The sequence below is a fragment of the Solanum lycopersicum genome, chromosome 6 (assembly GCF_036512215.1).
Source record: "Solanum lycopersicum chromosome 6, SLM_r2.1".
Lineage (NCBI taxonomy): Eukaryota > Viridiplantae > Streptophyta > Magnoliopsida > Solanales > Solanaceae > Solanum > Solanum lycopersicum.
This window is the reverse complement of record NC_090805.1, coordinates 43,087,482-43,114,680: the sequence shown is the minus strand read 5'-3', so window position 1 is coordinate 43,114,680 and position 27,199 is coordinate 43,087,482. Positions and strand designations below refer to the sequence as shown.

Here is a 27,199-nt window from a genome sequence, read left to right as displayed (position 1 = left end):
ATATACTTTTTTTTTTTGATAAGTATATGTTATACAAAAGTCATAAAAATATTATTAGGTAAATAATTACTCCATTGGAAATGAAAAGAGTTGGGTGGCTTAGGGCCTCAGGCTTTGATCCATTGATTGATCTTATTCTAATTTAACGAACTTTTAGCTCAAATAATTTTTCTATTTAAATTTGATTCAACTCGCTTATTTAATACCTTACTTTTAACACCACATCGATGTCAAAATGTAACATGTTTGAGACAAATGGGTCCAAAAATAAGAGCTCTAAAATAATGACCCCAAAATTCAATATAATATTTTGTGACCATTGTTAAATTAGATCCCACATAATCTTAGCTTGTCATTATACATACAAGAAAATAGAAGTTGCCTAAACGACCTCACATACCATCCGAGAATATTTCTCTGAAAATTAAGAGAAACAATTTATTTATTTATTTCAATAAATTAGAAAACTACAACATCCAAAAAAAAAAAAAAAAAAAAAATGGAACATTTGCCTCATATATGGAGAAGGTATTTATTCACATTCGATATTTACGTTATGTCATATCAACTTGCCACAGTTAAATGATGGAATAGGGTTATAATGATTTGTTAACGAACATATTTAACGCCTTTTAATTTTCATCTTTTTTTTCTCCACTTTCCAGAATTTAAATTTGACAAGTTTTTAAATTTATTTTGATATGATATTTTTCTGCTAATTTAGTTTTACTATTATTATTATTATTTCTAGTTTCTAATATTTCATCTTGTTAATCAAATTATCTTTTATTTTTTTTATATTCAATCAAAAGGGATAAATAATACAATTTCCTTCGATGATGACCGGTGAGAAGAAAATAAGAAAAAAGGAGAAAAATATGTTTTGGGGCTTCCATCGCTCGGTCGTTAAAGTGCAAATATTCCACGTGTTTCTTTTGACCTCTTTTAAAAAGACAAAATTATGTAGTATTAGTTTATCTCTAATTTAAATAAAATGAAACACAAAAGTAACAGCGATATAATTCATTCTTTACTATCTAGAATTTTTTTTCCTGGGTTTACGAAATTTATACAGAAGCTTCGATTAAATTTAAATTATGTACTGAGGGTCCATTCAGAATGACGTTCCTAACAAGATTTTCTTCATACTCAGGGCTCGAATTCGAAATCTCTCGTTAAAGGTAAGACACTCCCACTGTTACATCACAACCTATGTTGATGGGAAGGGATAAAATTTTCTTTTCTGAAACATCGTGATAACCCGCTACAACCTCTTCCTTAGCCTCCGCCCTTTAGGTGAGCACTTTATGTTGTACTGTGTAAGTCTCTCGCCGTGTAATAGTCTGTAACAGGGAATGTAAACCGCACTAGGCATGTCATATATGACAAGCTCGACTCAAAAAGCATTGAGGGGAATTGATCTGGGTCATCCTTGTGGATAACCACCATCCAAACCAACTGACGGAAAGAATAGAATTACTCCTCTCTTAATTAGAGTTTTCGATATCGAATTTAAAGTATAATTTTTTTTTTTTAACATAGAGTTTTTTTCTTTCAAATAAAAGATAATACAAATTTAATTTAATCAAACTTCAATTCGGATAAATTAGCACTCTTTTTGAGTAAGGAGGAGAAAAGGGCTTATTGGGCTTTCAAATAAATGAATTTACCATTATAGTGTCAGCAGGTACAATAAAAACAAAAAGTGAGAAAACTAAAGGCCTAAAATTGATCTCTTCAACATTCACATATTCGTTTCTTCTTCAATTAGTCCGAAAAAAGCCAAAGCAACTTGTCTACTCTCTTTGAATTCGCCTTTAATGGCAGCAGTAACCAGAAATTAGCAGTATTCTCCGAAAAGGGTCTCTCAGAAATAGAGAAAAGAAGAAACAATAAGATTTTTTTTGAGAAGAAGAGTCCCTTGTTATTTGATGTCGCTGAGAATTAAAGCAGTTGTTGATAAATTCGTACAAGAATTGAAAGAGGCATTAGATGCTGATATACAAGATAGGATAATGAAAGAAAGGGAGATGCAGAGTTACATTGAGGAGCGTGAACGTGAGGTTGCTGAGCGTGAAGCTGCTTGGAAAGCTGAACTTTCTCGTCGTGAGGTACCCACCTGAAAAAAAACCATTTTTTGAACTTATTTGCTGATTCTTAAATTGGGGTTGACTGATCTTTTTTTGAATATGGTGAAGCTCGTAAATGGGGTGTTTTGTGAGTTTTTACCTCATTTTTTGGGAGAGAAATGGAATAGATTGGTTAGAAAAGAAATCCCTTCTTTCTTTGGATAGTTTTAGTTTTCATTTGGGTGTGATTTCTGGCTTTCCGTTTTTCAAATCACAGGATTAATCAATTTTTTGCTTTATTTGGATTCAATACATTCACTATGTAAAATGGATTGACTGAATTACTCGAACATTTACTCTATACTACTGATGGGAAGTGGGGTGTTTCTTTTTGTTGATAACCGTAGTGTCTGACCAGCTTGCATGTACCTCGAATAATTTCTTGGAATACCTCCCCACCTTCCAGAAGCAACATACCAAATAACTGTGTCCATCAAGGCTAAGATAAATTGAAAGAAATCACCTAGTGTTTTTTTTTCTGTTGGTAACAAGTGCTGTGTTTTTGTGAATACATCTTCTTTTATGAAAAGTGGAATAGATTTATGAGCTTATCATAAATTTTAAAGTATGCCCGAAAAGGAAAGAACTTTTTTCATCTTGTTTCTTATAACTAAATGCTGAAGGGACATAGTTAGGATGAGTAGGGTTTTCCCTTCCCTACTTAGATCAATATGTATTAATAGGGCAACGCAGTAGACGTAAAATTAAGATGTTATTTTAGAAGACCTATAATCTTTCTGAATTAATGCAGACTTAGTAAGAGTATAAGATAATGAAACAAAGGACTAACCTTGGTTCCAACTAGTTCGTACTAATGCTTAGTTGTTGTAGTACTTAAATTGGGTCCAATGTTTGTCAAAAGTCTTTGTAGTTTGTCTAGAGACGTGTATGTCAATATATGTATAATTATGAGACGAGTGAACCTCTTGTTTTTGAGAAATCTGAATTTGCCGAAAAACACAGGTTACTAGCCAGCACCAAGTAGAGTTGAATGATCACATAGGGTTCTTAATCTAGTCCAGTTAGTTGAGGACTTAGGCCTTGTTGATTTATTGATTGAATGGAGATATTGATTATCTTACAATTCCTTTCATGTCGCGCTTGAGAAAGTTTAAGATTTTTTTCTTTCTTTTGATAACTAATATTGGAGGGACATAGTGGAGGACATGTAGCATTATTGTTTTCCTTTAATTTATTAGTGGTAGTGAAATGAAATGACAGGTTTTTTTCATTGTGTTTAAAAGATACTTGTTGACCTCTTAATGTCTATGTACTGCCACTCTCACATTACCTTGGAATTTTATGTGGTTTGAAAGGTTAACTGAGCTATTATCTCAGGGCTAGCCAGCCAGTTTCTTTCACTTGAAACAATAGATGCATCTTGTTACAGGCATTGTATAAGTGTAATGGTATAGATTGGACGTGATGATGTACAAACTTAATGATGTCATTGGAATATCAAATATCATAAAAAGTGGACTACAGCCCTTGCTTAATTTTACCTTTGGTCTATTTGGTATCATAGACATCTAGTTGACTAAGGTTCTGTAACCTAATTTATGTACTAGGGTCTCAACAAGAGGTTCCTCAAACAAATTAACAGAACCTGTGTAGTCTAAGGTTGATCTTATTGGTTAAATACCAGCCAGTAGGAATTTTGCAATAATTACTCTGTGGATTATGAGGTTTTAGAGTTTGTGTTCTCCCTTTTGCATTCAAATGTTTCTCTATTAAGGCCAGCTGAGTAGTATGTCAATTGTGATAGACAACACAGTGAGCCACTGTAGTTGAATCAGAAATTATTCCTCAGTGATATTGTTGTGTGGAAATTAAGTAAATCTGCAGAAGTTTCATTAAGTTACTTCCATAAGAAACTTAAGAAGATTGAAATGTTTCAGGTCGACTCCCATAGTCGTATTCGTATATCCTCAGAATAAATGCATATCCTGCACTTTCAGATAGTGCACTTTGGATCTATTAAAAACTCAAACACTAGGACTTCTAGTGTGATGTGACTCTAGAACATGTCCTCTTCTCACTTGTATGTTTATGCAATAGTGTATAGTGCCTTTGAGTCAATATCATAATTTACAAGATTATTTAACAGAGCAATCAGACAAAAACTTTCTTGATCCTGTCCTAAATTCTAGCTTGCCCAATTCATCCCTGTATATGTTATTATTCAAGAGATCAAATAGGGTTGGCCGTTTTCTGGATTCAAAGTTTTCCACCCATATATATCGAGGCAGTTAAAGGATCACATGTGTCCCTTCACATTTACATGAAAAGTCTTACTTTTAAGTTTTAACCATATTAAAGGCCTTCCGAGCATATGTCATATGGAAACTTGATATAATGCATGAACCGTAATATGTGATCATGGAGCTTCCTTCAACATGCTTGAAAGAAGACTCAACCGTTGGACCCAGATATATTAGAACCTAAATTATCTTGTAAGAATTCAATAGGCTTGTTGCTGCCTTACAACCATTGAGTGCAAATTGAATTGGCTATTCAGGTGTTCCCATTTTAAAAGATTACACGCTTCCTCTTGAAAACCATACCTTCCAGTGGAATATCTTCTTGACTTGAAGATGGTTAATATAAATTCTAATTGCATGTTACATATCAAAAAAATTCTTATCCTGTTGCATAATTGTTCACTAGTCGTTCCTCTGCTCGTGCGCGCGCGCACACGCACGCACACATATTCAAAACTAACATGCCAGTCAAGGCCTCTTGCTTCATCAGTTTTGTAATGTGCACCCCTTTGCCAGCAACCGTTTCTTGAGCTTAGAAAACCATTTGTAATCCCAGTCTGGTCGGATGTGAATATTGAAATGTTATGTGCTGTAATTTTTCCATGTCTTGACTTACAAATCTAGGAATAGTACAGATCAATTTTGGATTAGTGAGAGCTGAGAGTTGTGTAAATGCTGATTTTTTCACAATTAAGATAGCTGTATTCACATTTTATGAAAAAAATTCACATTAACTGGATTAATCATTTTGCATTTTGTTCGATACTTCTGTGTTCAGCTGTTCCAATTTGTTCAATATTACCTATGCATCTCAATTATGGATTAAAGAAGTTCCATGTTTCTCTAAAAAGGAACAATGGACGAGTACCTGCTCCATACCTTCTAATATTCTTGACACTTCCAATTGGCTCTTATTCTTCCTCTTGATTAAATATGAGTCTTTGACAGCTTTATTCTGAGAATTTACACGTTCCTTATCTTGATAGAAGTCCTTGAAATTAAATTCCTTGTCAACACCTGATATGAAAATTGAGAATGGTGAAATGTCTAGTGAATTTTAACATTTTCAGACCTAAGTTTTTTGGCACACACAAACATTTCTTTTATTAACTTTGCTCTCTTAAATGTTTCATGGTTTCAACACATTAAACTTACATGTAGCCGTGAGAAAGGTGGAACAGGGTCAATTTTATTTGAGTTTAAAGTTCAATACAAGCTATATTAGTCTAAGAAGGAAATATATGATCATTTTACAGCTTTTTAGCTTTATAATAGTTGCAAATTTTGAGTTCAGTATCTAGTGTATGTGCCTCTATGATAGCTGATGTTCCCTTGAGTACATTGGTAACATGTCACAGTTTTGATCCCAGGCAGAAATTGCTCGACAAGAAGCCAGGTTAAAGATGGAGAGGGAAAACCTTGAGAAAGAGAAAAGTGTACTAATGGGGACTGCATCAAATCAAGACAATCAAGATGGAGCTCTTGAAATAACAGTTAGTGGGGAGAAGTATCGTTGTCTGAGATTCGCAAAAGCAAAGAAGTGAAGGCACTAAAAGTAGGAGCAAATATCAGTATGTTTGTTTATACACAGCTAGTTTTGCTGGATGCTCATATAAATTTTTAATCAATATTGAATTTATGCAGCCTCTCTTACTTAGGAAAGAAAAAGAAAATTAGATCTGTGCCTCTTTGAAGTTATACTGAAAAATCTTGCTGCAATTTTTCTGTTGTGCCTCTTTTAGGCTTGAGCTTTGAAAACCATTTTTACCTTAGAACCCTGAACAACCCGAGTTTATCGGAGCCTTCTCTTCCTTTGGATGTTGTCCAGACAATTCTACTGTTCACATCCTACATCCAAATATTGTTTAGGTTATGAGTTCGGAGTCGATCCCTCATAGAGCAAGGTGGTTCTCCAACATGTCATTTGCACATAAAGGTATTGTTTTCTAATATTTAGGAAACAAACTTGTCCATTTCTAGCTGTTTACTGTTTGAGGCAACACTGTAACAAAGTCCTTACATATTAAGCTATTAACTATAGTAGCTGAGAGGTCCTTTCCAGGTGAAAAGAGAAAAGAAGGCTACTTTTCTTCTCCTCTTTTTGTAGTAAAGTTTGAAAATAGAAAAAAAGAAAGCTTAATAAGGAGACAACTCCATTTTATAGGAAAGACTATCTTTGGTTTAGTTAGAATTGGAAATTCTCTTTACAGAAAGGTAATTACAGGTCCACCCATTGAAAAATACAATTTATTAGTTCTCACATGCTGCCTCTTTTCTTAGTAGGCCCACCTTTTCGTGTAAATGCGAGAGGCAGATTCAAGATTTTAAGCACCGTGATACCTGATATTATTGCGTGTCGATGAATGCAAACTTAGTGTAATTATATACTATATATTTTTGACTTATGGGCTACGAAAGAAAGTGACTTTACCATGAGAAGGATAGTGATGTCTACATTGTTGCTTTATCTTCAATCACTGCCAAAATTCTACTTCAAAAGTTAGCAAGAAATAGAAAGTATATTTATACAAGCTAATTAATTACATAAATATCAGATAATAATAACCATATCTAAGAAGCATTGGGATGAGTTGGAGTGAATCATGGCCAGCTGCTGTATTGATCAGTTGTTTTAAATTCTGAAATGTAACAATAAAATTACTCTAGTACTCAGATACATAAAATTTACCAAATATCTTTAATCAGAGAACGTTCTAGGTGGGGATTTATGAATCTGGACGAACCTACTAGCTATTTCGTAGGTCCTATATTTGTATTAAAAAATTAAATAAATATACATGTATATTAGTTTGTAAATCCCTAAACAAAATAGATTGATAGCTTAATAGTAAAAAACGATGTATGAAAATGTTTTTCATATTAGTGTTGTGGGTTCAAAACCATTTATTTTTTTAAAAAAAAGGAAGCATGCTTACAATATTTCTCTTCTAAAAAATTTGAAACCTCAAATTTCTAATCTTTGACTTGACCTCTGGACCTTTAATCTTGTGGTATCAGGCATATAACGCGAAAAGTTTAAACTAAAAGACTTTCTTTTAAACAAAAATTAAAATATAATATAACCAAATTAAAACGGACGGCGCATAATATATGTCTAAAAATATTACTATAACAATAAAAAGTTAGGTGAGGGAAGTGGGGTTGAGTTGTGATGAGCTGTGTATCCTTGTTAGGATTAGATGCTTTCACCTGAGCTGTCTTCCCTTTTCAAACTTTCTTCAATGAATCCAATTCTGAGTTTAATGTGTATGGATAATCCTTCTTTTTTTAATTTATTTTTATATTATCATATAAAATTGACTTATAATATATATTTATATAATAAAAAGGTAATTTATTACAACAAATTAATAATGTTAATAGCTTTATATATATCTACACCCCAGAAAACAATTTGAAGTCTAATCACCCATTTGCTACCTCCAAACAGAGTTAAGAATTTGAATTTTAAATTTTAAGATAACGATGTCATGTGTTAATGTTTGATTTTAATTTTTTTTTTATATATAACAAAGAATTCAAATCAAAGCTACTAAGTTCGACATCTGGTACATAATATTCCAAGCTATGCACCTATCATTATTTCTTTTGGTCACTTTCTCTGACTTTTTTTATCGTTGAACGTCGGGTGAGCTCATGAGAGTGAAGATGTGAGTACAAATTATCTAAAGTTTATCCTGTTTGTTATCGTTTTTACAATAATAACGTATTTAATATAATTTCATATTAAAATTTGAGAAAAAAATATGTACGTTCTTGAAATTGTTTTCGATAGACACTGTACTTCGTTTACGAAATGTGTGTACATACAAAATTCTTTTTACTATGGTAAGTATTTGGTTTGTGACAGCTACAATAATAGTGTCACATCAGCATCATCAAAGAAGAGTTGTTCGTTTTTTTTCAGATTTTGTGGTAGCAAATACATGCAGAAAATTCAGTTTTATATTACCTGTTTTACTGTATTGTTATTTATTTTTAGCAATTTTGCTGCATTTAAGTTTTTTGTATAAATGCATACATGTGTGTGTATATACAAACACAACTAGACAAGTGGGGCAAATTTAAGGGGCCATTTGGTGGACTTCGATATATATATAGTGATGGAGCCACGTGCTATAAAGGTCATTAAATCGTCTTATTAATACATATGATATTTCAAAATTATTTTTTTTCGAATTCCTTATTAAAATTTCTGGCTCGGCCTTTGCTCGAACGTAACTTTCCTAAGGGTAGGGGTACTTAAACAAACTTACATAATATAGCTTGTATGGTGTCATAGTATGGCAACTTGATCATCATATATTTGTTATTTTGACTTTTGAATTATATAAATAGAGTAAAAATAATTTCATAAAATATTTATGTATATTGAATTCTAATTAAATTCATAATCACAAAAGATATAATTAATATAGTTATCTACACCTGTTCAATTAATTAACATAAAAAAGTTATTACACTATTAAATCACTTTTACTTTATAAGTATCTTATCTTATATTTCAAGATTATTAATTTCATTTTTAAAAAAAGTCTAACATACAGATAACTAGATATTATATTCTTTGAGCACATAAATCAAATTATTAAAAGCAACTTGGCAAAACTAAAAATAATAAAAGCAACCTTAAATACTACAGTAATAACTTTTATTTATCAATAGTAATAAATATATACTCTTATCCTTTTAGCATTAAATCACATCCTTTAAACGATAATTATATCATAAAAGTAGAATTAATAACCTAAAATAAGTTCATACAAATAACATTTAAGGGCCAATAGGTGTAGAATTTAAGACGTGGTTGCATCAGAATTCAGAACCCACTAATTTTGACACGCACTTTATATACTAGAAAATAAATTTATTAAAAATATCACAAATAATTAATTTTGAGTCTGATAAATGAAATAAGTTATGACTTTTGATAATTAATTTGCATCTAAATTCAAGGATATATTATACTAACAAGGATGTGATAAGATGAATATCATATTTTATTCATAATTGGAGGTCTCTCATTTTTGGAGTGAAATGCTAATTAATTAAGAACTTTCATACACATTACAAAAATAATAATAGTGAATATGTGAATGAGCATACTTGGAATGATAAGATTAGAAATGAGATTATTCATCATAAGATAGGAGGGATTTTCGTGGTTAACAAGATATGAAAGAGAGATTGAGATGATTTGAGCATGTGAAAAAAAATTACACATATCCCCTAGTTAAGAGGTGTGAAAAATTAGATATAATAGATACGAAAAAAATTGATTAGACATGACATGATTGTCAAGAGAATAGAGTTTGAAATTTGCGTATATGACATAATAATAATAATAAGTAGTGAAGTATTGTGTTTTTTTTATGGTCTAGGCTTGTTTATGGCTGCCATTATACTAAGCCATATTGTTTTAGTTTTTTTCATAAAAAGAAATATCTATCATAAATTGTTTATTTTTTTTTATATTTTACGGAAATTCATCATTTTAATATGAAATTACAATCTATCCCTCTTTAGTTTGTAATTTGATTAATTCCTAAAAAGTAATACAAATCAGATACATTAATGTATAGCTCGAATACATTAAAGAGTATCTCGAATAAATCATAACATAAATCAGATACATAATATGTAGCTCAAATACATTAAAAACTAGCTCGGATAAATAATATGTAGCTCAGATACATTACAAACTATTTCGGATACATTATAAAATAAATCAAATACGTAATATATAGCTCGAATGCATTAAATACTGGTTTAGACACATTAATATAACTCGGATACACTAAAAAAATAATTTTTTTGAGGTTTTTAGAAATATAAGAAAATATTAAAAATGAGCGACTTGTATTTTAATATATTTTTTTTTCTATTTTATTTCGATCATTGCACTATTCAATAGTTATTCCGTTAATTGTAGGTTTTGCACTACTTTTTTTTCTTCAAATTAATATATATAAATTTAGTATATTTGAATTAAAAATCTTTAAAAACGATATATATATATTTTATCCTTTTAAATCTAGCTTATAATAGACCTCAATACAAATATCGAAGATCGGTTAACAAAGAGTTATGATAACATTTTGCTAACAAAGAGACCCCACGAGTGGGCTTATTAGTTTCTGCAAAATTTATCACTGCTTTCTTCTTAACTTTACAGGTCCCCCACCTGCCCCTGCCACCACTCAGTTTGAATTGGACCCCACCTCCCTTTTAGCCCCACACCAGCTACAATTGTATTGATTCTCATTTGGTAGGCACCCACACCTACTCTTCTCTTCCATTACCCAAATTCCACAAAGTTGAATTAAAGTGAAGAAAAAAGAGAAACCCCACTACTTCCACTTGTTCTGTTTTGGCTCATTTTGCACTACTACTTGCTTTCATTTGCGCCTTTTTTCTTTTGCTAAAAACTTCCAATTGGTTAAAATTTTCAAATATCAAACAAATCTTTGTTTGTTGTTAGGCCATGGAATTTAGAGAGTCAAATAGCAAAAACAACCAAGATGGTGGGAGTAATAGCAATAATAATAGTAATGAAAATAATAGCAATGTGATTTCTACTAAAATTGTTAAGAAGCCATCGAAAGACCGTCACACCAAGGTGGACGGTCGAGGGCGGCGCATTCGAATGCCGGCTTTATGCGCCGCCAGGGTTTTTCAGCTAACCAAAGAATTGGGTCATAAGTCGGATGGCGAAACCATAGAGTGGCTATTGCAACAAGCTGAACCGTCGATTATAGCTGCGACGGGAACAGGTACAATTCCGGCTAATTTCTCAACTCTTAATGTCTCTTTACGCAGCAGCGGGACTACAATTTCAGCTCCGCCGTCGAAATCTGCGCCGCTTTTCATTCACGGCGGTGCTGCCACTATGCTGGGTTTCCACCACCAGATTCCGGGAAACAGTTTTGGGCAAGACCCAGATGAGAATTTCATGAAGAAGAGGTATAGAGAAGATACAACTGCAGCATCAACTTCACCGTCGTCATCATCAGCTAAACCGGAAAGAACCGGAGTTCAAGGTCACGAACCGGATCAAGAATCGAAACCCGGTTCATCGAATCCCTCTAGCTACATACCGACTCCCGCCATGTGGGCTGTTGGTCCGGCGGCCGGTAACGTCGGAAACACGTTCTGGATGCTACCAGGTACCTCATCAACCATGCAGAGAATTGGTGGTTTCGAGTTACCGGGAGGTGGCCGGTTCAGTCCGGTTCAACTAGGATCAATGTTTTTGCAGCAGCCACAGCCGGTTCAGCAGCTGGGGTTGGGTGTGACAGAGACAAATATGGGAATGTTGGCATCGATGAATGCATATAACAGTAGTAGTAGTAGGGGTAGTGGGATTGATTTGGGGATGAATTTGGAACAACATCATCATCATCAAAATCAGCCTCAAGGTAGTGACAGTGGTGATGAAAATCACAAAGATTCCCAATCATAACTCCAACATTGATACCACAAAAGGATGTGTGGGACTGTTTTTGTCAAATCTCGAGTTTGAGTCATGAGTATGAATAATTCTTGATAAAAAGCGATTACCCAAATGAGGCCTACATGACGCAAATTTAGAATAGTCATGCTTCAATACGGGTAGATAAACTCGCAAGATTGGTGCCTTAATGCATTTTTTTCCTATAGTTAGGAGAGAATTGTTTGCGGTCATTGTAAATGTTTCATTACTTTCAGTGCTTTTTTCACTCATTTTTAACAGTTTTTATTGAAGAGGAATTGGAGTTGCAGCCTAGTGCATGGATTTCTACATTATTGCACTATTATTTTTGCCTAATTAAAAAAAGGACCTGATGAATTAAATGCATAGATAAAATCGAAGACATATTTTTGGTATAAACATCTAATGCTAGTTAATTTTTATTCATATGAACATCTTAATTATAATCCTATCAAATGTCATGCTTTGTTACCTCTCCTTTTTCGTCATTCACATGCTCATCTTGTTGATAGAAAAATATTTGCCCAAAAATCATTTATATGATAAAATTTTATTAGTTTAATTGATTGATAATTTGAACTTTCACCAATTTAATGAGTATGATTCTTAATTCTTACCTCGAAATTCCCTCTCTTTTTTCCCCTTTTAGCTTGTTTCTTTTTGAGAACCATCGTAATTGCTTATATTATGGTTTTTTTCTTTTGTTATATTTTGGTATTTTGGGTTGGGCAAAATGATGATTAAATTCATTTTGAACACCATCAAAAGGATGTGGTGATGGGGCTACTCCGCTTTCTTTCGGATGGGGATCCCACGGGATACGATACGTAACACAAATTAAAAATAATTAAATTTTAATAGTAATATCAAATATTGAATAAAAAATAATATTTTGGATAATAACAAAAAAACTAATATAATAATGTACCTCCAAAATGTTCCTCATAATTGGTGGAGTCAGGTCTTCTCCAAAAGGCCCTCCTTTCCTTGCCTTCCAAGTTGTACATAATTGAGAGAGATACAGATAAATATTAGTTTATTCCATTTTATCCAAAAATAAATGTTTTTTTTTAAGTTGAAAAATGTATTAATTAATTTTTATTTTGGACAAGAGGGACTATCAACTAGTTGACTGAGTCTTCCAAATATGGTTACATTCAAATTGTATGGCCTAGCTGTTCTTTTAATTCGATTGCTTCACAATTTTTACTATTATTGTTACTTTCACGTGATACTTTTTGACTTGATAAATTATTTAAAAAATAATAAAAATTTGTGTAACTTATGATCTATAGTAGTCCTTGTATATTTATGTGATTGAAAATCAATTCATCAAGAGTAAAAGAAAATTTTTAAAATTAAATTACTAAATAGTAAAATAATATTATTTTTGGAACAGATTAAAAAGAAAAGTCTGTTGCAAATTGGACGGGGGAGTACTATTACTTATATTGGATTGAAAAGAAGTATCATGTTAGCACTTGAATTGTCATTATCATGTTAATTTTAAATTAAGAGGAGCCAAACAATACCACTAGGACCCAATATGCCAATGTCACTAAGAATTTTAGTAGGATGTGAAATGCAAGACAAAGGATATGTTGAGTGCAATCAAGGCCAATGTTTAGTGACACTATTAAGTTGAATGTGTCAATCTCACAAGTAGAATTTAAGTGCAACACCAATGACTTGTGACATTGGTCATTGGTGACACTAGGAATTGGAAAGATTCTATTTTGTTGGGTGAATATGCTCACAGCATCATGCACCTAAGCTTTTAAAACTATTTTCTTTCTCTCCGGTGTTTCGTATTAGTATTGAAATTACAATATTTTAAATTTGTGAAACATAAGATTCTATTCGAAGGAAAGTGCTGGCTGTCTCATCCATAACACCACATTCATTGATGCTTTTAAGACTTCACCTAAATGATGGTTATATTCAATTTTGGTCCCTATACTATTAGACTAAGGTCTAAGCATATCTAATGTCAACTACCCAAGATGAATACTCATAATTGTCATTTGAGTAGAAGTTTGTAATATATATTGTTTTCATTTTCTTCTTCTTTTATAGTTTTGCAAAAAAGGATAAATGTAGAATATTCCTTAAGCTATTAAATATCATTGATCTTATGGATTATCCATTATCTTACAAGAAGAAAAATGATCCAATTTAAATTTTAGGATAAGCTATTCTAGAACTGCCTTCCCCCCCTTGTTCTCAATTCTCTCTGTCTTCCACCATCATTGCCTTTTTGTGTTATATATGTGGCAAACCACTAGGGAGTGGAGTATTATAAACCAAAATTTCAATGAAGGTGTTTACAATTATTTCACCAATTTTGAAATATAGAAAGGAATATAAAATAACAAGAGCAAAAGATTTCTCTTACGAACATGAGTTGTGGTGCATCAGTGAAACTGTTTCATTTTTAAGCAGAGTTCTCAAAAATTTGAATATCGAGTACAAAGAAAATCTTGTTGGGATCGTCACTCTTGAATGAATCATGTAATGAGTAACTCAAATATAGCCAGAAACCCCGAAAATAGATATAGTGAACGATACATCCAAATGAGACCTGTAATACGCAATCCAGATCTAGTTGAGGCTTTTTCTTGACTTCTTTTTTAGTTCTTTTGGTGCTCAGTTACCAAAAGAAGCATTAAAATACATGCTGTCCTGGTTTAAATAACTGTCTAATATGTTTTTTTTTTCAAATAGTTTGAGGTTGTCATCTTTTAATTAACTATAACAAGAATAAGAGGTCTTTAGCTAAATTGATTCCCTCAAAATTCAGGAAAAAAATTAACCAAATTCCAATTATTGAATCTATCTTCCACTTGCACCACAAGTAGCATCAAAGGTCAAAAAGAAGGTGGGAATCTCTTATTTTTGTTGTCTGCCTTATCCTAATCAACAACAATAATATCCTCACTATATTATTAGAAGTAGAATTTAAAGAGTATATATATATATATATATATACTCTTATTTTTATCTCGTGAAAATAAAAATATTATTTTAAAAAGATAATTGATTCAAGTACCACATAACAAAACAATTGAAAAGGCGAATCAAACACTAAATAGGACCTATCTTACTAAATTTGTTTGGTTCTTCAATCTTCGCTTTCATCATGATTTTGAAAACAGTTCTTATGGAAGGGTCGTTTGGTTTATGGGATAAAATGAGATATCCTGATCGCGTTTTATGAATAAAGTAAAGAACGCGTTTTATGAATAAAGAGTAGGGGTAATATAATAAATACAATAATTTATAAGAAAGAAATATAATTTTACTCATAAAACGCTATTACTGAACGCTATTTATGAATAAAAAGTAGACACAATATAGTAATTTCAACAATTTATAAAAAGAAACATAATTTTACTCATAAAATGCCGTCACTGAACACATTTTATGCATGAAGAGTAGGGGCAATATAGTAATTTCAACAATTTATAAAAAGAAACATAATTTAACTAATAAAATGCTATCACTGAACACATTTTATGCATAAATAGTAGGGGCAATGTAGTAACTTCAATAATTTATAACAAGAAATAGAATTTTACTCATAAAAGACTATCACTGAACGCATTTTATGCATAAAGAGTAGGGACAATATACTAATTTCGACAATGTATAAAAAGAAACATAATTTTACTCATAAAACACTATCATTGAATGTGTTTTATGAATAAAGAGTAGGGGCCAATGCTTGTCGCGTTTTACTCGTAATTGCGACAAGCATATAGAGGCGTGTTGCCAGTGCTTATAAGTCACCCATTTATTGACTTTTAATATTAAGAACTTGGATTAAATATAAACATCAGATACAAGTAAATGTTTATCGTATTCATATTTAATTGGGTTTGAGGTGATAAATTTTTGTTTTATATTTTTTTAAGAGATAGTATTTTAATTGAGCTACATTAAATTATGTGAAAGTAGTATCAGAGAATAACTCAATTAGATTACAATGTCCAAGTTTTAACCCAAGAAAATAAAATGAAAAAAAAAGAATAACTAATTGACAAACAAGAGAATGAAACAATTTTTTTTTTCTAAAACAAAAATCACATGCAAGGCGCTGACAACCTTGAGCCTTGTAAGGCTCATGGCAACTGAGCCTTACAAGGCTAAAAGTTGTTGCGCCTTCTAAGGCTCATCAAATTTTGCGCCATATTTTTGAAAACTTTATTTAGATACCGTTATAATTAATGCCCTGTTAATTTCATAATTAGTTGAGTTGCCTTTTTGAAATTTTTAAAAAAATTTATTGCCGTTTTGATTTCGAACTTATAAATAAAGAGTTCCTCATTTAAACTTCAAATTTTCTATGCTTTTTTAAAAATAATAATAATAATAATATTATTATTATTATTATTATTAGAACACCCAATGTAGTATACATTTTATATTTATTTATAATATAGTGTAAAATATATTAAAAGAAGACAAATTTTCACAGTAAAAAGATTGTGACTATGAAGGAACGCTAGAGTTGAAGAAACAGATTTAAAAGTAAAAATTTGAAAATATGAAGAAAAATATAAAAGTAACTTCCATAAAACTGGCCTAGGATTCTCTTACATGAACTTATGCAATTCTTCAAACAGTGATCAGAGTTTAAGATATGGAAACTTCCAATTGATTATATACTCATTTTTTGAACCGTCGACTATGGATTCAGAAAGAAACATTTTATGTAACATTTGTAAAACCTTTTCCTTTTATTTTAGTTTGCCCAAATACTAATATACTACACCAATTTTTGTTGGCTGGGTACGTGTGCTATATATCAGGCATATCATAGAGATTTTACCCCAAAAAGAAGAACATTCTCTTTGAATTGATAGGAGTAATTGCCAGTCAGAAAATGGATATTAAATCAGACACATGTTCAACCAATATGGTTTTCAGTTAAGAAAATATTATTAATGAACCAGGCATACCAATGTTGTGCCAAAACAGAAACAAGAAAAGCAACCACCAGGGTAAAGCTAAGTCAAAACTGAAAGCTATTTAATGCTCTCTAATTCAATAGGTTCATCTTCATACATGGAAGCTCCAAGGGCAGCATTATTGTGGTGGAGACGTAATAGCATGATGATCTAGCCAGAAGCAGTTTTCTTTTGCTGGAAGACGACAGCATAAACTGGGACTATAACACCAATGGCGACTGCAGACCAGACACCAAGAGTCATCTTCAGCTTCTGGTTTGACATCCTGTCCAAGTTGTACATGTGTTTTGCGTGAATGTAAAAAGGTTCGTCATGTCCATGACCTCCCATTCTCTTGACGCCTGTTGAGTGGAACTCTCTCTTCACTGACCAAACAATAAATTTCAATTATCAGCAAGGTCAGACTTGTAAAAAGCATGAACAACAGCATCCAAATTTGATTGAAATAAACTTTTCATAAAGAAACGGTAAGATGAAAGACAATTAGAAATGAAATATGAGAGAAATGGAAGTTTCAAAACATGTATAATTAACTAAACAAGTATCAAAGAATGTTTGAAATGTAACGGTTAAGACAGACGTTTGAACTTGTGCATAAAGAAAGAAGTTGGCATAATAAATAATTCGAAGTCATTCAAGCAGGCCGTAGAAAAACACGTTTCAATTGCCACACTGTTCCAATGAAAAGATTGTCAAACTGATGGAAGTATGCTTGTCCGACAAAGGAGGAGGGAGAGCTACCAGGGAGGGTTCCTCAAATTATTAGAAGGTTGACTAATTAATTTTTGAGTTAATGATTTGAATTGATAAAACCCACTATCCATCGCTCTCCCTCTTTGACATCAGTATATTCATAGAATTGAAGCATTTATAAAATTTTCACATAGACCTAAAGATATGTCCCTCAAATGCATTTCCAGCAGATAGCACTATCATTCTTATTTTTTTTTGATAATCACATGTTTCACAAAAAGAACAATGCTCAGAAGATCGCCCAAACTATTCTGACTATTTCATGCATCCAGGTTCATAATGCAGGGCCTAGGCTAGTACTGTGATTTATGGTTGATAATAGTCATCAGGATGAGTAAACCTATAAAGTGAAAATATTTTCTCAACAAGCTCTTAAGAGATGGAACAACTTGATAATGCCAAGCATATTTCAGAAGGTGCAGGTTCAAATACCAAAAGAGTATCTGAGATTTTGCTCCAACGGATGGGGAGAATTTTGCCGTTTTTAGTCTTTTTTGGACAAGTTTGCATCAGACTAATGCATTTTTTTTTTATAATTGAGAAATGGTCTGTGGGTTCGCTAGACCAACTCCAACTGGCTCACAAGTTTGAACTTGGAGTACCCTGCTCCCACATAAATACCTCTTGCTAGCGGAAGGGTTTGAACTGGTGACGTGCGCCCAACCCAGACATCACGTGTTATATTTTCAAAGCGCTAAACCAAACCCCTGAGGGTCAGATTGATGCAAAATATTGATGAACCTTCTTTAAAAGTTTTAGAAGCAAATAAACGAAAAGGTATTCATGTGGGCCAAACAAGACACCATAAGATATATACACCGTTCTAGCATCCAGAGCCAGCCTTATGGACTACTCTAGACCAAAATTACATCAAACCTCTTATCTTGGAAGTAGCTCCATGCAAGCTGAAAACAACAATAGTTATATGTACCAGGGCTCAACTTGGAATGTCAATGATAATAATTGTACTTTTGTCCTTGCCAATAAAGAACATAAAATCACCTCAAAGAGACCAGAGTTAGAGCTATCAGAAGTAGATATTTTGGATAAGATGGAAGTAGCGGTTGTTACAGAGAAAAAAGAGAATAAAATTCCCTTGTATTAAGCATGAAACTTAAAACAGGAGATTATAAGAGAGCTTCTTATATTGAGGCGCATATGTGCTGTATAGCAGCCAATGAGCCAAAAAGTAGGAACTATTAAGGGTAAAAACTCACATGGAGCACCTTGTTTAATATCCTTAATGTTACTTGTTGCCAACTTTTACACAAGTTCACAGAGGGGGCTTACATAAATAGCTGATTTATCCACATATCAACAACTAGCCACTGTGCATAACATGGATAGATATGACCTCATGCTCAAATCTAAATACTGTACGTATAGCCCACCTGAAATTATTATTTGGTTCTATTATAGAAGTCATGATCTTTAGATGTTTCTACTCATATTTTAGTCTAACGTATTACTTTAGAGAGAACAGGGCTCATTGCAGCACTGTGAAACCAGCAGTCTTGCATCATAATTCATACAGGAGGAACACACAACATTAACAGTGAAGTATCATCTCTCTATGCGCCACAAGACCAGAAGCACAGAATTGCTATAAATTGGTAACAATAGTCTCATTTATTTGAAGGATGGTTTGAGGGATGACAATCCCAACCTATCCTGCCTCCCAATATCAATGAATCAACTATCTGAACCACCATATCCAGGACCATTTCATCCCAATATGCAATCTTTTGTCCTTAATTACAAAGTTGAGATTCTATTTTAGACTAGATGCACTCCAAAATCTCATAATTCTAACCAAGCTTTACAAAAACTCATGAAAGACACATACTTTATGTAAAGGTAACGACAATAACTAACAGATAGACATGAACAAAGAATGGACAAGAAGGGGCGGACGTTCCTAAGAACATTGAACTAAATCCTACTATTAGATTGATATATCTATAATATATGAATAATCACAAATGTATACCTATGTTCTTATAAATCAAACAGATCCACAAAAATACGCCAATTGCGCATACCCCAGAAAATGGGTAGATCTGAAAAAGCAATACCTAAATCAGCAGCGGAAATCTAATTTGACTTTTCATCAAACAGATCCACAAAAATATGCCAATTGCGCATACCCCAGAAAATGGTAGATCTAAAAAACCGATACCTAAATCAGCAGCGGAAATCTAAATTGACTTCTCTTGTTCATATTTTCAGCTTAACATTCAGTATTAACAATAAATCAACAACAATTTTTTTTTAAAAAGTAAGTATCGATCAGCTCTGTATCAATCGACTCATATCATTCCAATAATCATAAATCAGTTTTAAAAAAAAACCAAATGAACAAATGATAATAGAAAAAATAAGTTCTACGAGATGAGAATACCAGTTTTGGAGATAAGGGATGCACATGAACGCAAACCGTTGTTCAACGCCATCGCCGTTCTCTTGCCTTTGTTCGTTTTCCTGCTATGGACGCTCGGAGTAGTTTCGATAGGGTTAAGTTTAAAGTAATGATTTTTTTAGACTTTTGTATTTCCAATTTTATACTACTAACAGCTACCGATTTTTTTTCATTATTATTTATTATTATTATTATTGAATATTTGATTATGAGATATAATATGTCGTTAGTAACTTACTATTTTTAATATTTATATTGATTTTAAAAAATTTAATGTGGAGGAGAAGCTTTGTTCATTTTGTTTAGTATTTTTTTCGGAATTTCACTTTTCATTATGACGATAATATAATAGAATTCTATTTTTGGCAAAATATAGACTAGAAATTAACATAGATAATTTCCCTATAAATAATTAGCTGCTGATGCATTATTAATTATTAAGTATACTAATAATATGTTGTCAAAATACCAACTAATCCCACTTGTAATCAATGTCAGCAAAATACATTTTGTTGTGCAGATTTTATCCAAATCAATCAGATTGTTCTTCTGCACATAATTTTATTTTGTTCACAGAGAGTTGTAGAACTGCAGCTCAACAATAACCTTAAAAGAAACAAGTGGCCTAATAAACACCAAACAGGATGGATGACATTCTTCTGAACATGTAGCTCAATGAACTTTGTTTATAGCCGGAGAGATCTCAACAACTTTAGTACTCAAAAACTGTGATGACAAAACGCTAGAAATCGTTGCCGGAAGAAGCACTGTTTGATCCATTAGCTTCAGAAGGCCCGTTGCTGGTTTTGCTGATAATCCCCTTGCCAAAATAATCAGCAATTACGGAAAATCCATCCTTTGAGCTCTTGACTTGTTGGAAGAACTGGTCTGGGTTTTTGGAACTTTGTTCCAAGCTTCTCTTTGTTTCCAGAACGGCTCTGTACTCGGGAGCACACTCGGGGCACTCTTTCTCATTGTCGCCAAGACATCGCTGATGAAATGAGTGCATACACATGAAGTGGACAGCAGGAAGGTCTAGGGTGAATGTGCAAGTAGTACACTTGCTAAGCTGAAATATTCTAGCATTTGTTCTTAGATCCTGGATCTCTTTTCTCATTATTGATGATTCTTCCTGCAAAATGACCAGAATGTTATATTTCTTAATTTTGTTCAAGGATTCATAAGAATTCAGATGAAGATGAAATTAGAATTCGAGATAACTGGATATAAATATCTAATAATTTATTTCTCGAGAAGGACTTAGGGAGTAATATTTCATGTTTCAAGAAGACTACCCGTCATCAGGTGCATAGGTAATGAGCTCAGAGAATAGCAAGTTTAAGCAGTGATTCTAGGTGCTTGTAGCCAAGAGAAGACAATAGAAGTCAAGCATCTAATTCAATGGTGAAAGAAAATGTGGCCATGGAGAACAACTAATAGAAGGCAACAGATGCCAATAGTATATCCTTCTTTATCAAAAAGATAGTATAGAATGAAAGACAGTTATTTCAGCCACTCCTGGCGTCCCTCTCCCAAAAGAAAAAAGCAGAAAAACAGAGTACACAAGACGTATTGCTGAAAGGCTAATTTTGAACTCGGATATATGATGACAGTGGCCTAGAATGTTATATGTGATAGTTCATTATCCATTGAAATATCAATTGGGTAAAGAAAAATCCTTGAAAGAACAGAAACAACATCATACCTAGTGTAGTCCCACAAGTGGGGTTTGGGGAGGGTCGTTTGTACGCAGCCTTACTCCTACCTTGTGAAGGTAAAGAGGCTGTTTCCGACAGAACCTCAGTTAAAATGAAACAAATACAGTAGCGAAGAAACCACGATGAAAACAATAAAGAAAGGAACAAGTAAACAACAAACCGTACCATAACTAAAGCAAAGGAAATGACAGGTAATACCAAAATCAAAGAATAAGATAGTATCAGAATAATAATAATGTTAATACTGATAGGAGAACTAGGCAATACTCGACTACCTTCTACCCCAAAATTATTTCAATATTATTTGATCATCAAAATCATAGCTTCTACAGTCCAATCAAAGTAACTTCCTTTTTTTAATTCTTACAATTGTCAAGCAAAAAATATCAACCATAAAAGGGCAAACCAAACAAGACCCAAACAGCAATTCCTGTGTACTTAACCACTTATTAGTCCTTCTTCTCCAACTTTACAATGCCCATAAATATTTCACAAAAAGAGATGCAAGAACAATTAAAATTTCCAATTTTCCACTTTTCAGCCACAGAATTTCCTTTCACATAAAAATTAAAACAGACCTGACAAAACCAAAAATACAAATAATAAAAGTTACAATTCTCCATATTTGTTTCAACCAAACAAGAAACAAATGAAAAGGATTTCTTGGAGAAAAAAAAGGACAACTTTATTACCTTCGAAGTCAGTTGGCAAGGGATCCCACAGACCCAAATTAAGAAAAGGAATTAAGTGAATATGTGACAGATATGAAGAGATTCTTGTTGTTGTTGAAGTAGAGGTGACAAGTAATAGGAAACTTTGCCGACTGGAACCAAAGAACAGAAAAAACACTACTATAATAACTACAACACCTCAGTCCCAAACAAGTTAGGATCGGCAATATGCATCCTAACTTACCATACTCCCCATTGAAATTCTACATGGGGCCATAGGAATGAAACAGTGTCCATTTTGTTTAAACCACAAACCATTATGTCAAATGTGATGAGATGGCAGCTCAGAGAATTGGGAGTCTCTTTGATATCTACTATGTTGGGAAGATATGCAACAGTCATTATCTTCACCAACATATGGAAGATACCAACAGCAGACTATGTTGCAACATGTACTACATGAAACACTCAGATAAGTTAAATAGATGGTATTGCTCTATAATTACCACATCAAGGAAATGGCTGAAAGGAGGCTGTTCAAAGATAAAAACAAACCAAAAAAGCCTCCCTCCCCATAGTTATGTCACTGTACTGTAATTAACTTTTTAACTCTAGTAAGGAAATACTGAAAGGAGGCAAGTTATACACATTAGAGGTATCCCAAAATATTTACATACACAAATATGAAATGGAATTCGAACAGACAAGTACCAACCTGATACTTTTCCATAGCTCTGCGATCTTCTTCAATCAACTGAGACTCATGTTCTAACTTTCTAGCTATGTAATCTTTGATAACTGAGAGAGAGAGGCACGGGTTTTTAGCAAGTGTCTGAAGAACCACAATGGGAGGCAAGATATCACCCCTCTCAATGTATGTCAGGATTTCTTTGACTTCTTTTGAGCAGTCTTCTCCAAGTTCACCAAAATACTTCAACAAATCTGCCCAAAGAGAAGGGTCACCCCCCTTACCCAAATCACCCAATCTCTTGCAGCATGAAATCAAACCTTCATGATCATGTACCTGCATGTAGCATGCAATAACTTCTTTGAAAAGTTTCATCTTCTCATACAGAAACAACAATCCTTCTTTAAAGTCATTCATCTCGCATAAAATTATGACAAGATCAACGTCATATAGTGGTTGTTCTAGTTCAGAAGGCCATGCACTCTTAAGCAAGGTCAGCCCCTTCCGACGTCGCTCTTGACGACCTTTCTCATCATTTACGTCTTTCTTGTTCGATATAGCCCTCCCATTAGATACTGATTTTGAAGATTTATGTGCTAGATCATTTCCACCATCATCTATGTTAGATTGTGAAATTGATGGGAAATCCAGGTCATGAGACAAGTACAATTCCAGGAGTGTGTTGTGAATTTCCACTTGAGCAGATGAATCCTTCACTTTGCTGGTATATTTTTCAAGGAACTCCAGAAGTGCATGAGGATAATGCACAAAAATGTTGAGAAAATCAATAGGAGAAGGCAACATTGAAATAAATGCACCACTAGATGCTCCCTTCTTAGGCAGTTCGGATTCCTCTGTGCAAAGCCTCATGAGTATCTCAACTGTTTCAGCTGGCTTATGCTCAATAAGAATTTTGCCATACTCTTTCACTGTCACCCCAGCTTGACTCAACTCAAGGCTGCTGATATATTGTAAAGCTTCTTCATACCTGCCTAGATCTTCAAGCAAAATTTTAAGGTACCATTCATGCCTCCCAGCTTTCTTAGCAACAGACATGGCATGCTCGTGATAATTGGCAGCTCTGCATACCCTTATTGCAGTCTCAACATCAAACTTTTGTTCCCCAACCCCATCCTCACTTTTGATAAACTCATTCAGCTTCTCAACATCTTTTAATTTGGTGTAACAATTTAGTAAAAGAGTGGTATGATCTTTTGAGGCAAGCCCCTTCTCGTGCAACTTTTCCAAGTAATTGGTGAGATTGTGGATTCTCTGTGCATCCAAAAATTTTTGTATGACATATGAAGGTTCTAGATGTCCAATGGTGTGTATATACTGAGCCATAGCCTCATCAAAGTTTTGTTTACTGTACAAGTGATCGCCATATTTCCTCAGCACTTCAGCAGTTGCAGCAGCATCAGCTTGTTGGCTTTGGACAAGATTTATAGCAACTGTATAAAGGTTCTTCTTGAAAAGCATATCCAATTTGCTCTCCATATCTTTCTCCCCAATGCATAAAGTTGATTTGTCCTCCAAAATAAGTATTATGTTACCCCATTCACAAAGCATCTGAGACACATCGTTAACCACTATACTGTGGGCAATTAACCGGTTCTTCAGATCATAAACATTGAAAGTGTTCTTTCCAGTTCTTTGATCATCAAAAACACATAACAGGTATCCGCGAAACCACCCAAGGAATTTCTTCTCTCCTTCAAAGGCCCAACAAGGACCACGGCCATCAACTTCATAGAAATATATCGCCTCAGACCGACCAATAATGAATTCCTATAAGAGGATAATATCAATGACACTAAAAAAATGAAATTCCCAGCAAAAAGGAAAGAAGATAATAAAGAACACTTCAATTAGCACACACCGATCGATCAGTCATTGCAACACTAGTTACACTAGATCCAATCTGATCAAGAGTCTGCCGGGTTGGTGCTTGAGTATGCATGTTGAACAAGTTCACTGTATTTGGGGTAACAGCAAACAGCTGAAGCACCTGACCATCCACTCTGAATCCCAGACCCGTGACGGAGGATTGGCTTTTGTCTGAATGATTATCCACCTGAAGCTTAAAGCGCTTGATACGTTCACGGGCTATATCTCCTTGAATGCAATAGATGGAACCATTGTCCAGCCCTATAACTATGAGTAATAATGGCGGAGCCTCTTCCAGCACCAAAAACGATGTGATCTGCAGTTATATGTTTTGTACTTCCATTTCATAATTGAATGATACGCAATAAAATAAAAGGCACACGAGTAGATGGGAAAGAAGAAACTTCATAAATACTAATATACACCTTTGCTTCAGGGAACTGGTTGGTGAACACTCGCAGTATTTGAATACAATCTGGACTTGATGTACTTGTTCCCTCGGGCTCCATCTTGTCAAGATCAAAAATTTTAAGACAAACAGCTGGGGGCTGGGAAGCTATTTGCTCATCTTCTCCAACAGTCACTAAGAAGTTCCTTTGCTAGTTAACATAAAGAGGAAAGCTAAAGTCAATGCATTCTGCATTATCAACTTTAAATAAGTATATGGGGTTTTCATCCAAATTATGTCTATCATTGCGTCAATAAGTAGTAACAATTGAGGAACTTCAAAAAAATTCTACCTTGAGCTGTTGGAGGAAGAGGACAGATGAAGAATGAGCTTGAAAACCATAATTGAACTTCAATCCTCGATCCAATAACGAAGCACTGCCATCATCACAACCCAACACAATCCTTCCTTTACCGCTGGAACAACATTGGATCTTGCCCGCTATATCATCTGGAACTTTCCCAGAAAATTTCTCCTCAAAAAATTCAAACTTCCTCCATTGATACATCCTTTTGTTGGTCTAGCCCTTAGTTACTGCTCAACCAGACCCACTACATGAAATTGCAAACCCAGTGAGTATGATTCTGGAATTTGTAGAAAAATTGAAACTTTATAGTTGTTAGCAATCACGTTGTAGGAAGAATTGAATCGACTCTTAGATGAAATTTTGATCTAATTTTATGAAAAGGTCCATAGACAGGATGGAAAGTTGAAGAATGATACCAAATTGGTTTTGTCGGGTCACTTCTGTACCCGTTTCTGCTTGTTTTTTTCAAAAAATATCGCTAAATTACAAAAATATTTTTCATTCATTTATTTTGTTAAAAATAACCCTCCGGTGACCTTTATGCTTACTTAAAACTAACCATCCTTTCTTTATTTTATTTTTTAAAAATTATTTTATTATGTGTTATTTTTTTATTGGGTAAAATAAGAAACCTCAACCCCACCAAAGTTGATGACTTGGCAAACAAGATTGAATTAATTTCTTTTTTACTAGCGTGAGGAACCTTTGAAAATGATAAAGAGATAAAAGTGAACTGAAGATTTATCAAAAGTATAAAAAAAATTTGACGACTATTTTTTATCGAAAAAATTATATATTTGTACCAAAATTTCCATTTATATTATGAAAATTAAAATTTTGGGTTGAGTGTAAATAGTAAAAATAAATTCAAATAAAAAGAAGTGAAGAAAATGTTTAGAATTATGCAGTATCGAATCATTGAACTGAAAAAAAAAGTGATTGTAAAAATGAATTGAGTACTGGAGCCAGAAACTAAATTCAAATCAAAATAAGAATTTTGTATTGCTAAATTTATATCAAAATCACGAAAATAGATGTCCACAAAACTAAAGCAACTTTTGAATCATTCTTCATCTTCATCTTGTATGTCACGTCAGAAGCTTAAATAAAGAAAAAGAAAGGGCTGTTAGTTTAAAGGATAAAATTGAGCCATTAATATGAATGAAGGAATATTTTTAGCAAAATAAATGGATAGAGCGTATTTTTTAGATCTTTTCCTATAGTAGAAGGGTATTTTTGGCCTTTTTTCCCTTCTATTTTTTAAAGAAGTGAAATTTTTTCTGTTATTTTATTTTAGAAAAATAAGATTTTATTTAATTAATATTCTTTTGCTGAAAGGTCGACTTTTTTTCTTTTTAGTTGAATAGAATTCTTTTTTCATTCGACAAATAGATCAAATTCTTCACAAAATGCTTTGACTAATATAAAAACTATCTTCAAAAAAATTTATCAGTTT

The 27,199-nt window shown here is 33.1% G+C and overlaps 4 protein-coding genes across 4 annotated transcripts; 2 read left to right on the top strand and 2 right to left on the bottom strand.

The window, feature by feature from the left end:
- Positions 1 to 1,153: 1,153 nt before the first annotated feature.
- Positions 1,154 to 6,033, top strand: LOC101255006 (uncharacterized). Its single transcript, XM_004241790.5, has 2 exons — positions 1,154 to 2,111; positions 5,761 to 6,033. Exons 1-2 carry the CDS (start codon positions 1,932 to 1,934, stop codon positions 5,932 to 5,934), a joined length of 354 nt encoding a protein of 117 aa, XP_004241838.1. The 5' UTR covers positions 1,154 to 1,931; the 3' UTR covers positions 5,935 to 6,033.
- Positions 6,034 to 10,774: 4,741 nt separating this feature from the next.
- On the top strand, positions 10,775 to 12,176 carry TCP13 (TCP transcription factor 13). The gene is given in 1 exon segment (NM_001247037.2): positions 10,775 to 12,176. A coding segment is annotated over 1 exon segment (978 nt). The 5' UTR covers positions 10,775 to 10,895; the 3' UTR covers positions 11,874 to 12,176.
- Positions 12,177 to 16,790: 4,614 nt separating this feature from the next.
- On the bottom strand, positions 16,791 to 20,403 carry LOC101255306 (uncharacterized). The gene is made up of 2 exons (XM_004241791.5): positions 20,007 to 20,403; positions 16,791 to 17,217 (listed from the first exon to the last, which is right to left on the bottom strand). Exons 1-2 carry the CDS (start codon positions 20,056 to 20,058, stop codon positions 17,003 to 17,005), a joined length of 267 nt encoding a protein of 88 aa, XP_004241839.1. The 5' UTR covers positions 20,059 to 20,403; the 3' UTR covers positions 16,791 to 17,002.
- Positions 20,404 to 20,479: 76 nt separating this feature from the next.
- LOC101255601 (vacuolar protein-sorting-associated protein 11 homolog) lies at positions 20,480 to 26,815 on the bottom strand. Its single transcript, XM_004241792.5, has 5 exons — positions 25,729 to 26,815; positions 25,414 to 25,587; positions 24,981 to 25,304; positions 23,129 to 24,889; positions 20,480 to 21,156 (listed from the first exon to the last, which is right to left on the bottom strand). Exons 1-5 carry the CDS (start codon positions 25,942 to 25,944, stop codon positions 20,767 to 20,769), a joined length of 2,865 nt encoding a protein of 954 aa, XP_004241840.1. The 5' UTR covers positions 25,945 to 26,815; the 3' UTR covers positions 20,480 to 20,766.
- Between the last annotated feature and the right edge of the window lie 384 nt (positions 26,816 to 27,199).